Below are 13,796 nucleotides of genomic sequence, written 5' to 3' on the forward strand. Positions count from 1 at the left end.
ATTTTTTATGTTATGTCTATTTGTATGGCATGCTAATTACCTGTGAGGATATCCAGGCACTTTGGAGATGTATAGGGGGCTGTTACCAGGTGCGAAATTTTGAAGAGCCAGGTCATCACCTTCTTGCAGACTTCAAAAAGAGATGAGAAGGCTCTGATGTGATGTGGGAGGTTGTTCAATGTGTTTGGGTAAATGTACAAGAAGGCTTGACCTCTGGATCATTTTTGGTGTATATGGGGTACATGTGCTAGTGAGAGTCTGGCTGAACAGAGATGCATGTTAAGTTGGAGGCAGTGAATGTGGAAGGTAAGGTAAGCGGGTTTATGTTGTGTAGTACTTTTATTTTATGTCTGAAGAGTTTAACTGGGTGCATTGGTGTCTGGGGAGCCACTGAAGTTCCTCGAGGTGTGGGGCGCTGTGGGTGTGGCCAAGTAGGATAAAGAGAATGCTCAGAGTGCTTGAACAAAGGTGACTAGATGGATAACTTGCTTTATTGGATCTTACATGCAAAGAAGCCGCTAAAGTAGTAACTAGGTTTCACATTTGGATGGGCGAACAGTATTCTGGGGCAATTGAGCCTAAGACAGCCTTTGCTCACAACTGTTGACGTCATTATGCAGCAAATACCTATTGAGAACAAATGGAAGCCAAATCATTTATACAGACTAGGTATTTGTCTTGCCTGTATGGGGTCCCACTCAAATTCATTTGTTAATTGGCCAATCTCACTGTCCCACATCTATGAAGTATGTTGAATGACACTATTCAAGCGTCTAACTGATTACCTTTGAGTGACAAGTATTATGGTAGTACCTAATCCAGGATGACCACCTGATCAATGTGATTTGTATGGCCCACTCACCCCAATTATTGTAGAGCCCAAAATAATTGCTAAAGCCCTGACTTATGACTGATGAAAGTGGTTACTGAGGGTGCACTCCTGCACACAAAGGTCTGCTATGGAAACTGTTGGAAATGTATGTTTCTGGTTGGCAGAGTATACACCTTGTCCAAGCAGAAGCCACACTCCTAGTCAGGGTAAGTCAGATACACAACCTAAACTAACCTGTGCTCACCCTCTCGTAGCTTGGCATAGAGTAGTCAGGCTTAACTTAAGAGGCAATGAGTAAAGTGTTTGTGCAACACTTAAATTACAGTAACACAATGAAAACACCACAAAAAGTGTTCCACACAATTTAGAAAAATAGAGAATATTTATCTGAGCAAAACAAGACCAAAACGGCAAAACTCTAATCAGTAGAAGTCGAGAAATGAATTTTTAAAGATTCAATCCAAAAACAGTGCTTAGATATCTATAGTGCTAAAAGGTTACATGACGCCGCACTAGACTGGATTCAATTCAAAGTTCAGGCCAATCGTGATTGAGGGCAGGCCATCTACAGGGCCCATGCAGGGCCCATTAAAAAAGTAACTTGTAAGGAGCAAGCGTCGACATGGAGGAATTCCTGCGTAGGTTCTGATTCACGTAGTTGTGTCGATGCGTCAAAGTCAAACCTCACAGTCAGTGTTGAAGGGTCGGCGCTGCGTCATCATCGAACCTCACAGTTGAGACCTTTGTCATTGTCAAATCAGCACTATGTCGGAGGGAACTGCATGGGTTCCAATTGAAGCAAAGAGGTTCCTGTGTCGATTTTGGGAGACTTCAGCTAAGGTACCGAATTCTGAGTCCCAGGACTGGAGGGGGCACCTCAGGCAAGGGAAGGACTCACAGCTGGCAGAGTCCAGCAGCACTAGCAGAGTTGCAGAAAGTCTTTGTGACCCTGAAATCTCAGAGAACAAGAGGCAAACCAACAAGCCCTTGGAAAAACTTGAGTTCAAGGATGTAGAGAGTAGGTCTAGTCTCTCTCACTGCAAGGCAAGATGCAGCAGGCAGAAGGCCAACACAGAAGAGCAAGTAGCAAAGTGGCAGTCCCTCCTACAGCACAGCAGCTCTTCGTCCAGGCAGAATGCCCTTGGTTCTCTCAAAGTTATGATTTGGTGGTGTCACGGGTCAGGTACTCATACCCAAATGTGCCTTTGAAGTGGGGAAGACACCAGAAAGGCCTTTGAAGATCACAAGGTCCCTGCCTTTCCTGCCCTGGCTCCAGACTCACTACAAGGGGGTATGCCGCTCTTTGTGTGGGGACAGGCACAACCCTATTCAGTTGCAATTGTCAGCTCCTCCCTGCAAGTCTACCTCAGAAAAACCCATCAGCCTAGTGATGGGCCATAAGAATGCAAATGTCACACCCAAGCTCTCTTTGTGTGACTGTCTAGAGGGAATGTACCAACCCAAGTTGTCACCCAACCCAGACATATATTCAGAGACAGGCAGAGGCACAGAAAGGTTAAAGTAAAAAAATACCAACTTTTGAGGGAAACTTCATATATATTTAACCCCAGCTGGGTCTAAATTTGTTTCCCAATGGGCAGCATCCCTTCAAAAGAGACGTTTTAACCCCTTCGATGCTCATGACGGAACGGTTCCGTCATGAGGCACAGTGGAGCTGTGCTGATGACGGAACCGTTCCGTCATGAAACTATAATGATAATGATTTTTCAGCACAGGAGGGGAATATGTGTAGCAGCGATAAGGTTAAATCATGTACAATGGGATTGCTGCATGTATGAAGCTCATAAAAAAATGACTGGTGTATTATTATTGTGAAGTTGTGTCTATGTATTGTTGTTTATCATGTTTATTATTGATGTGTATGCACTTCCTTGACACTAAAAGTGTTTTCTCTATTTTTGACGTATATGACATTTGAAAAATGTAAATAAGAAACAAATGAAGGTATGATTTAATAAATAACCAGTGTAGTGTAGTTCCTATATTCCCAATAGGCTCTGCGCATTGGAATAATATATCCTATAGATGAGACATAGGACTGAGGTCGACTCGGTCTCTATCAAATATACTAAACTTAATAGTGAGAGCCAGCTAGCTCAGAGGTCATTAGAAACGTTCTCAAATTCACAAGAAGGGATTAGTTTCTGACAACCACATAAACATGACAACTTTGTTTCCCAAGAAATAAGAAATATATCTCTAGAGTCATGGAAACAATAGATAAGTATTTCACTCAGTCAATCGTGCATGCTTCGTTTCAACAGAGGAGCAGAGAAATAGAGAGAAGGCATTTTCAATAAAAGGTTTTATTGAATAGTCTTCTTTCTCATGCAAGTAAAGTGAACTGCTACAATCGTAATGCAGACTGCAACGTATAATGCGTACAGCGAGAACAATATTATTAAATAATACTGTAAGAGCATTGCATGGTTTCTAAGCCATATAAAAATACATACATAAATAAAAATGGCTTAAAGTACTCAACTGGTGCTTCTAAAATAGGCCTACCCCAATGTACCTAACCTAAGTCTAGTACGCGGGAAGATGTAAGTGTGGTTTTAGCATAGGTTTAGTTTTCTTTGCCAAGAATCTATCCAAGATTTCTCTTAAGTTTTAATCAGCTCCATACCTTGGTTTTAGAATGAAGGAGTTCTGGTATCTCAGTTTCGGGACTCGATTTCCCAACACCCCGGAAGGGGAGCTTGGAAACACTGTTGCTGGATTCTCCCCAAGAGAAATGCAGCCTCTTGATCAGTGCGTCAGCTGGAGGGTCGGCTTCCTTCAGTACTTGCTGTAGCGAGCTGTGTCAGGCAAGTAGATAGTCGAACTACTCCTAACCACTCTGTCTTGCAAGAGCAAGTGAAGGTATATTTATACCTTGAAGGTGCCTAGTTTGACGTAAAGTCGGGCATAATAACGTCAGTAAAGAACCCCAAGGGAATAGTAGTTCTTTGTAAAGTACATGGGTTCTTGGATAAATCAATATTCAAGCAAGGGGAGGTCCCTGACTGCTTAAGCCGTTTTTCCAAGAAATCGTTGTGATTTTTTGGTACGGGTGGAAGTAGCCATGCCTGTATTTGGACTGCATGGGCTATGTCTAAATAAGGGCATTATTTCTATGCTTATATTAGGGCAGTGTGAATTGTACCTATATAAGGGCATGAATTGGGAAAATTCACTTCGGATCCTAAAACGCCATAGAACACCAGGACCTATGAAATCAGGTATTGGTTATTTTTTCTGTTTAAGTAGATAACAGCAGAGAAAGTGGGAGCTTGGTCCCTTGTTGCACAACTTTCTAAAAGTGGCATTTCCAGATTTACAATTTAAAATCTGACTTCACCATAAGTTGTGATTTTAAATTGTGAGCCCGAGACACCAAATTCCAAATCTCTATCTTTTCCCGATTGGAAATTACACTTGAAAGATGTTTAAGGCAGTCCCAATTTTAACTTCTTAGATAGATAGGCCTTGCAGTAATAAATTTTTTTTAGCAGTTTTTCACTATCCAGACATTTAAAACTCAAACGTACATGTCCTCCCTTTTAAATACATTGCACCCAGCCCATAAGGCTGCCTAGGGCCGACCTTAGGGGTGACTTATATGTAATAAAAGGGAAGGTTTGGGCCTGGCAAGTAGGTTAACTTGCCGGGTCGAAATGGCAGTTTAAATTGCACACACAGGCTCTGCAGTGGCAGGCCTGAGCCATGTTTAAAGGGACACTGAAGTGGGTGGCACAAGTTGTGCAACAGGTCTACTATTAACAATTAATATATAGGCCCTGGGCACATATAGTGTATTTTACTTGGGACTTACAAGTAAAATAAAGTGGCAATTTGTGGACAAGCCAATGATACTGTGTTTGGAGTACAGAGTACATGCACTTTAGCACTGGTTAGCAGTGGTAAAGTAACCAGAATCCAAAAGCCAGCAAAAATTAAGTCAGACGGCAAAAAGTCAGGGTAAACCATGCCAAGGATGTTAAGTCTAACAGCAATAATGACGGCTGGTCACTTCGACTCAATTTGAAGTATTACCTTGATCTTTTCCAGTTCCAGGGAGGGTCTTTAGAGGGTACTCTGGACCAAAGTGTGATCCAGTTCAGGCCGTCCCATCACAGCCAAGCTCCAAAAACCCAAAGCAGCTGAAGGCTTCAATTTGCCATGTTCCAACATAAACAAATTCTTATTTGTCACTCAGCACACCTGTTCCAGGAGGTTAGATGGCACAGCTGCACTATCTATTCACACGTTATGTCTTTGTGTTTTAGCTAATTCTGACAGGGGAATGGAATTAGCTGAATTTTTGCAAAACTCTTCATTGGCTTTTCATAGCAGCAAACGCAGACACATTTTTTTGGCCAGGAATTTCCTCTTTACAACAAAGTCAGAAATGTTGTGAATTAAAACTTGCCCAGATAGTGGGGAGGATGGGCACTTATGGGTAGGCAACCAAGGAGATGTGGTCAACAAGAGTATATTTCTGCTCTGTTTGTTGCACCAACATCTTCCATCCTTAGGTAGTGATAGTAAATGTAGTTGTTCATTTAATGTACCTTTTTTCCATGTCGTTTTCCTTTATGCAAGTCCTTCATTGATTTGCTAAGCACTCTAGCGCTTGGTGGAACATAGCCTTCAGTTTACTACTGGCACCTGGAATCAGCAGCTTCATGTTTGACAGGCATGACCTTATTGAGTAGCAGGAAGAAAATCCAAGCGAAACTCTGAAATGCGGCGTTGCTCAGGGAATTTTATGCCATAAACAGGTTTCATGTTAAACAAACGGAAATTACTTTGAATGAATGGTCTCTCATTTCGACATATTTATCACAATAATGAGGAGTTAGAAGCTATGACACAAGGATGCCCTCAGCCTCCCAAGTGGTAAGAACTACAACTAATGTTAGAGGGTTATCCTATCTTCTCTAAACCCTAAATCCCAAAGGTGCTAGAAATCTCTTGGACTTTTCTTTATTAGTATCCTCAACCACAGGTACCACCTGTGGCATGCTTCATTACTGGGTCCTCACCCTCTACACCTAATGTGAGTGGGAGGGCACTTCGTAAGCGGAGCACTTTCTAATCAGGGATTATGCTATTTAAAATTGCCTGCAGGAACCTCTGTTTGTGTGTTTAATCTGGTTACCTTTGGCAAGGTTAAAAACAGATAAGAAAATGATATTGTCGGGTATAAAGAGCCAAACATCAAGGTTGGATTGACATTTTTCGGCCCCACTTAGAGCCCTCGAGTGTCAACGTGCTTTCTTCAGGACCAATATAAGTCTAATCCCTACTCTACTGTGATGTTTCTCACTTATTAGCTTCTCTAGTGATAATGGTGTGACACTATCACACACAAAAAGCATGCATGATAGTACAGACTGGACTTCAGGAAATGTTCCTCTATTTGTCTAGAACACATACGTGAGAGATCATTCATAATTGTTAATAACTGGCACAGAATTGTGCCTTCATGCATCAAGTCAAAGTGCAACAACATGCTAAGTGTGGGCGTCAAGGCATGCACACACGTGAAATCCCCACACTATAAGACTCATAATAAGGCACACTTCACATGCTCCAGCAACAGTCAGAGTTAGGTGTGGTGGGTGAAGACCTAATTAGAAAGCATGCCATGGGTGGTATCTGTGGATTAGGACCCTAATAAAAAATGCAAGAAATTTCTAGGCCTCACGATCTACCACCTTTAAGATTCAGGGTTTGGAGACGATAGGATAATCCTCGAATTATTTGCTGTAGCCCTCGTCTAGGCAGCCAGCTTCAATTTTAACAGCCATCGACTCTCCGACAATCTATCTCTTAGCTATTGGACTCCTCTCTGTTTGGCTAAAGATTCAACATTATACTTGGACATTATGACAAATTTGGATCCTCGCTGAGTATTATAATACACATGCTCTGTACCCTAGCTCAGTCTAGCTTGTGCATATTCAGTGCCAACACTCATGAATATTGTAGGAGACTCCTGATTTGTTTGGATAAAAATGAGCCTACATTAGCCTTCTTCCTTTCACATTCCAGGCATAAACTTAGCGTTGCTAGAAGGCCTATCTTCACATTATCTTATAAATTGGCAATAACAGCTCCCACTGTTGCGGTTATAGTGGTGGTGGATACGGACAGGGAAGTGAGTTGCGGACACACCCATCTATATACATATCATTGGTGGGGAAACAATGTACAGAAAACTGAACAAGAGGGGGTTCCAGCTACTCAGAGAGCCCCTGTGTTGATCCACTGCCTCAAAGAGAATGGGAAACAACAAGAAAGAACAAAATGGCTTGAACAACCATTCCAGGGAAGGGAGGAACCACTATATAAAGGAGGAAGGGCCACCTCTAGGGGAAGCACCAACAGGCTATTATCCATTTGGAAACCGCCCATATCAAGCCCATTCTTTATGAGAGCAAGACGAAGCACAGGGCGGGACACTAGTGGGCATGGCACTACCTCTCCATTCCTACAAAACACTGTTCTGCTTGTGAAATGGCAAAACCATTCCAAAACAGCAGCTGTTTTACTCAAAGCTCTCAATTCTTTTCTTCAGCCAAGGGGGTTTGAGCCAAGCCTTTGGTTACTCACACTGTTGGGGCTGAATGGAGTGTAGGGGAAACTGCCAAAGCAGCAGCTGAGGTACTTATAGCCCTCCCTATTCTCTTCAAGAGGAACAGTGAGACAAGTGTATACATCTGCTGGTGACCTCAGGTAATAGAGTAAGGACACTTTTCCAATTCCACCTTGGCTATACATTGACTCATAATTTCTAAAAAATATTGGGAATACTTCTGAAAGACATTCTCTTGGACTTATAGAAGCACTGATGTGTCTGAAGCCAACAAGAGGGCATGGAGAGATGATCCTACCAGTAGACTGTATATAATAATAAAGAGTTCAGATACCTACCTATTGAGCTCCCTCACTTGCTGTTTGGTCTATAAACGCACACTCCCACTTATAGAGTCCAGAAATTCACAGCCCTTGATTTCTTTCTCCTAATTTCCCTGTTGCCAGGTGATGCAATATATGTATGTGAAACTCAATACAAACGTAATCTGAAATGCCAGTTTCATAAATTCTTTGCCAGGATATGTGCTATCTTCCTAAATCACGCGGACCGCACCATCATGTGCATAAAGGCACTGTTATAAGAAGGATGTAAGCAGCTCTTTTTTTAACAAAAGTGTGGCATCTGCAACTGACGTGCTATTGCATTAACTCTGGTCTGCACAAAAGCCAGGAGTCAGCCATGTTTCCTGAGCAAACTCGCATACCTCCCACTGCACTTGAGATGAAGGTGCAGTCCTAAGTCGTTGCAGCTCACCTCTCAGCTGAGTGCCATTGGCCTGCCTTACCATTTTGGCAGATTCTGGAGTGCCTCTAGTAATGCTTCCAAAACCTGCTGTCAGCTGGCATAAAGCATCTTATAGACATTTCTTCTATTTTTAACTTTTGTCAAGAGCTTTGGATACACTTACATTCTCTGAGATATGGCGCTTTGCATTATTTAATCACATACGCCCCCTAGCCCGAAAAAGCCTTTGAGAGCCATACAAATCAACTGTATTATATAATTGTGATTCCAGTTGAGGCATAATAACGCAATTCAGAAATATTTTTGTTTCCAACAGCAGGACTGTGGTGATGTGTGGAGGTGAAGATTTGGTAGCCAGTTCCTAACACAATCCAATGCAGTTTGTCATTCCAAGAAAAAGCGGCAAGTGTTCAAATGGTGCTTTAAAAAAAATAATTTGTATTGGCATTTCAAAAGCAAAAAAAAAAAGAAAAAAAGGACATTATTGACAAACATATCCTTCATAGAACCATACAACCCACTGCATTACAACACTCCTCATCCAGTAGTGCATTTACATTTACATTTACATTTCCTGTGATTCTCGTTCGACTATCGTTGGCGCAGTTTACATTTCAACATTATTAGTATTTAGATAAGTAATTAGGAAACTCCAGTAGTCTCTAAATCTCTACCCTGCGGGCAATTCTTCTTCATAAGTCTTTAGAGTGTGTTTGCAATATATCAAATCCTGTATCCACAGTTTGATTTGAGGTACGGTTTTACTTCCCCATCCCATTGACACTCTGCGTTTAGCCAGTAGTAGTGCTATCGCACAGAATTTACGTTTCATAGCCCTGATTTCTGGCAGTAATCCCAACAAACATGTGCGGATAGTACATTCTACTTGCGCGTCTATCATTTTCCCCAGTATCTGCGTTACCTGGAACCAGAACTCGGCTACTCCACCACAGTACCAAGCAAGATGTATGAAATCTGCCTCCTCAGTACCACATCGTTGGCATCTAGAATCTGCTCGTAATCGATACCTGTGAAGCCTCACCGGTGTGTGATAAGTTTGATGCAGGTACTTAATGTGTATAATTCGTAATCAAATGGTGCTTTTCATGCAATTGAACCTAGGCAGAAGAGATGAGCTCGAGTACCTTCTGTCTTTGGTGTTCCTCTTCACATCTGATGCCTGTAGAGCAGCCTTGATCTTCAGGATTAGGGACAGGTTAAGAACATACTTCCGTTCGGATTCCAGCAGGTCCACAGCTGCATTTTGCCTTTGGCCTTAAAAAACAGAGCGAAACACAGATGGTAAGATACAATTGATTTGATAGCCTGCCAATATGTGCTGTTATGTACCAACAATGCATGTCCACGTCGGTAAGTGTTTACGTCAAACAGGGGCAGTCCTATTACCCGAACCTGGGGCAGATAAAGGTTATAATAGCAACAGTCGTTCAAGCAAAAAATTACATAAAAAGAGACAGCATTTTTCATAAATGCAAAAAATAAACAAATCAAGTACAGTATAACTAGAACACAGGCCGTGAGAAAATCATAAACAGGTATCCATAATCAATCAGACAATATATACTGCAAAAACATATTTTACTAAAAAAAATGGCAATAAGACAATGGACAAATGGTGCTCATACAGTTACACAACAAATATTTAAAAAAAGACACAGTTAACAGTTTAAACAGAGAAACAATGGTAGAGGAGAGTGAATTTGACATAGGAGCTAGTCCAACAAACCACAGGAATGGAAAAGGCAATGGATGCTTCCTCTTCAATATATGCCAAAGATAAGCGTCAATGGTGTTTCGACCAGTTTAATTTATATGGTCATCATCAGGAAAAACAACACAAGTTTTTGAGCATCCAACCAAAATAATTTGCACGCTCTGAATTAAAGCATATTCAGTTGTGTCCAAATACAGAAACTGCATCGATAATATTTTGCAAAAGTCAGGTATCCAGCCTTAAACGCAAGGAACCATATGTATAAATCAAGGCCCCCACATGAGATCCAGTGCAACCTTAGGAACCGGCTCGAATGAAATTCGGAAGGTTTTCAACTTTAGCGCTGCCCGATATATCAAGCATGCATACGCTTCACTACCCATCCGTGCACTGGTAAGTGGACATGCATTTGAGAAAACTAACAACAATACATTAAGTTGCAGCCTATGTCTCTTTCAAGGCACCAAAGGCAGTTTAGGGTAAGTGGTGGTAAGTAAAAGAAGCCTCCACCACAACTATGCTCCTATGGTTTCACTACTGGGAGATACATATTGCACAATTATTTCAATTAATCCCCATATGTGTGGGAGTTATTCTGTGAGTTAAATCATTTTTAGAGTTTATGTAGGTTTTCAATTTGAATATCATTTTTTCATCAGTATAAGAAATGTAATAAAGTTGAAACACATATAAAGACCCAGGTATGTAAGTTGGGGCATCGCTACATCTAGTGCTCAATCTCCTGCAAGGTCTTTTGCACTTAAATACAAAAAAAACAGAGGGTCACTTCAGATGCCACAATCTGTGTCTGGTAGGACTACCTGAGAAAGAAGAGTTCCACACAGTTCCTAGATGCGTCACGTTGTAAATGGGCCGCATTTTTACACCGCTGCTGCATCACAAAAAGTGACTCAACAGCGGCACAAAAATGATGCAAGGAGCTTGTAAATCTGTCCCTATGTGCCTTCAGTTTATACCTTACTGCCTGAAAATTGCAGCACTGCTTCTACTAGTTCATATTTTTTCACCCACTTTGCTCATTAACACAGAGACCAGCCTCATGCAAATCTGTCTTGAACTGCCAGGGCAGGTCCCCTTCAGAAGCAATGTCAGACTTGGTGATAGCCTCTGGCTGAGATTAGTTCAAGCAAGAGCACGAGAGAGGCTGACACTGTCACTTTGAGGATTTTGGGAGTGCCTGGGGAAGGGCTCCTGAGCATACTAGTCTGTGCTACTCTGGGCATTACTTTTTTAAAAATATATTTCAGCACTTTGTGCTCTTTACCTGGGGGGTGTGGTTGGACTCATCGCTCAGCTATCAAGCCCAAACAAAAAAGGGTTGCCGGGACCTGCTTTGGGCTCCTACGGGGACTTGGGCCCCTATTGGGGTTCTTCGATCCCCTTACGTGCCACACTATTGTTCAGGCAGCCATAATGTCTAGACTGGATTATGCCTGCTCTCTGTATTTGGGGGCTAATAAGTTCGAGATTGCTCAGCTCCAACGGGTACAGAACGCAGCAGACAGATTGCTGATTGGCCCGTGCAGGTTTGCTCAGTGTCAGCCACTATCCATCGGCTACACTGGCTACCGGTAGCTAGGAGAACTGAATTTAAGGTGCTTTGCATCACCTTTAAAGCCCTGAAATTCAACACCCCTGGGATCCTGGCTAACCTAGTCATCCCTTACGTCCCCACCCGCCAGCTTCGCTCCCTGGGCCAGGACTTGGTGAGGGTCCCAAGGTTTTGAAGAGTGCAGGCAGGAGGTCGTTCTTTCCGCAGCAGGGCATCTCTTCTTTGGAATTCATTGCCAGGTCACATCCGAAGCCATACTAACTATCTGGCTTTTAGGAAGGCCATAAAAACACATCTTTTCCCCACTGTATAGTTTCTGCCTTCTTTCTGTGCTAGTGGTTCTGTTGACAGCGCCAGGATGCCCCTTTGCTGGGGCAGCTGTTGCGCTATACAAATGGCAGTAACATAACATAACATAACATTCCAGGCAGCAAAAGCCGTTGGGCTGGGAAAGTCCTTTTGAGGGCTTACCTAAAATGTACAGTGGGCTTACAGCCAGCCCATAGCTTACCATTGGTTGCCTTTATTGGCACTCTGATTTGCTCCCTTCTTATTTGATGGGTTGCCTTCCTCTTCCTGTGTTTCTCCATCCCATGGAGCATAATCTCTTTATCATTCTTTTAAATGACTGACTTGTATCCTTTCACTGCTCACTTTTAGGGAACTACTTTTTCTTTTTCGTTAAAAGGTCAAGAACAGTGTATGTGTTTTACAGCTCTCTCCTCGTGTGTTTCTCAAATGCCAAAAACCCACTTTCCAACGCTAAGCGTTGGTCTTTTATTTATGCTGCTCTTTATCTTGTATGCTGCTTCTCTCGCCAACTGTCCCTCCACGCTTACTGTTGCCGTCTCCTTTGTTTGATGCTTTGCTGCTCTGTCCCTATCTGCCTTTAAGATTATTTAAATTCCCCCTGCTCCACCCACTTGTAGTTGATTACCCCCACTCATTCCTCCGCTGTGGCCTGAACCTCTCATCAACCTATCATATGTTTTTTTTTTGGCGTACACTACAGCTGCCATTAGCTACTGAGTCCCTCCGCAGTGCAGAACTGGCTTTTGTGGTAAAAAATATCTTTACTGATTCAAGTGGTGTCTGCCATCTAGAATCAATCAATCTATACTACTATTATAAAGGAAGAACTTTGAACCTTTGAGGCGGGTAAACTCGGGAACCACAGCGCCAATCCACACACCCGATACATCGTTGAAATTGTCAGGGTGTGCAGATGGACATAGGCTATATAAATTTAAAAAATATATGTTATTTAAAAAATTTACGAGAAAAGAAAAAGTAGTCCCATGGAAGTAGCGCCGGCCGCGACGTGTGTGCTGACATCAGGAGCGCGGGGAGGAGCGACGTCCAGGAGCGCCAGGAGGAGCGGCGGACATGAGCATGGGGAGGAGCGGCGGACAGGCGGGGAGGAGCGGCGGACAGGCTGGGAGGAGCAGAGAGGAGCGGCGGACAGGCGGGGTGGAGAGGGTAGGAGCGGCAAGGAGCGGCGGACAGGTGAACTCAGGAACGCGGGGAGGTGCGGCGGATGAGGTAAGGCTCCGGGGGACCCACGGACAATGTCGGGGCGGGCGGGGGCCCTGAAGCCTGATTGCTCCCGGACAAGGTTGAGACGGGCTGCTAGTAAATAAATACAAATGTAATGTCATGACATTGGAGAGTGCGTGCACATGCCAGCAGAATGACGAGACTGCATTTTTTCATTTTTGTTTCAAAGCATTGTAAAAATTAAGATAACCCAATGATACTGAACAAAGATATAAGAAAAACACATTATTTTGATACCTTCACAAATGTTGACAGTTATGCTCTCCCTCTGTCACATAAGAACATGTAAGCACTTATCAATGAAGAAGCTGGAAGATGGCATCTCACAAGTCTGCTCAGCTCTCTCGAACACATGAGGATGGAGCTGCTTACTCTGTCAGATTGTATGCTCATATCATTTACTTTTACAATCCTGGCTCCATATTTCTAGAAATAACTCCATCATATAATTATTTACACTCAATGAAATAACAACATTTACCATCTGAACATCAAAATATTACCATTAACGGAAGATTCGCTGAGCAAATTCTCAGATGAACTGGTTCTGCTATGGCCAGGTTCCTTTGCCTTCAAGTGGTCAGCCTGGTCTTCGACTATGTGTTCATCCTCCCACGCTCTGCTGTCTTTGGGCTGCCTCCACATTAAAGAAGTGATTTGAACCCGGGGCTGGGCATCAGAGGAAGTCTTACAACTTTCTTCTGTGTCTGGGGTGTTGCTCCGTCCTACAAAGAAAAATCACCCT

General features: G+C 42.8%; 1 protein-coding gene across 1 annotated transcript in view; it reads right to left on the minus strand.

The window, feature by feature from the left end:
- Window positions 1–13,796, minus strand: part of ARHGEF33 (Rho guanine nucleotide exchange factor 33) — a 371,211-nt gene that overhangs the window by 246,247 nt on the left and 111,168 nt on the right. Inside the window, exons 8-9 of the mRNA XM_086925777.1 lie at window positions 13,555–13,776; window positions 9,332–9,461 (exon numbers count right to left, since the gene is read on the minus strand). Coding sequence (XP_086781903.1) covers window positions 9,332–9,461; window positions 13,555–13,776 — 352 coding nt within the window. The remainder of the gene's footprint in view (window positions 1–9,331; window positions 9,462–13,554; window positions 13,777–13,796) is intronic.

Source organism: Lissotriton vulgaris, chromosome 6 (genome assembly GCF_964263255.1).
Source record: "Lissotriton vulgaris chromosome 6, aLisVul1.2, whole genome shotgun sequence".
NCBI classification, from domain to species: Eukaryota; Metazoa; Chordata; class Amphibia; order Caudata; family Salamandridae; genus Lissotriton; species Lissotriton vulgaris.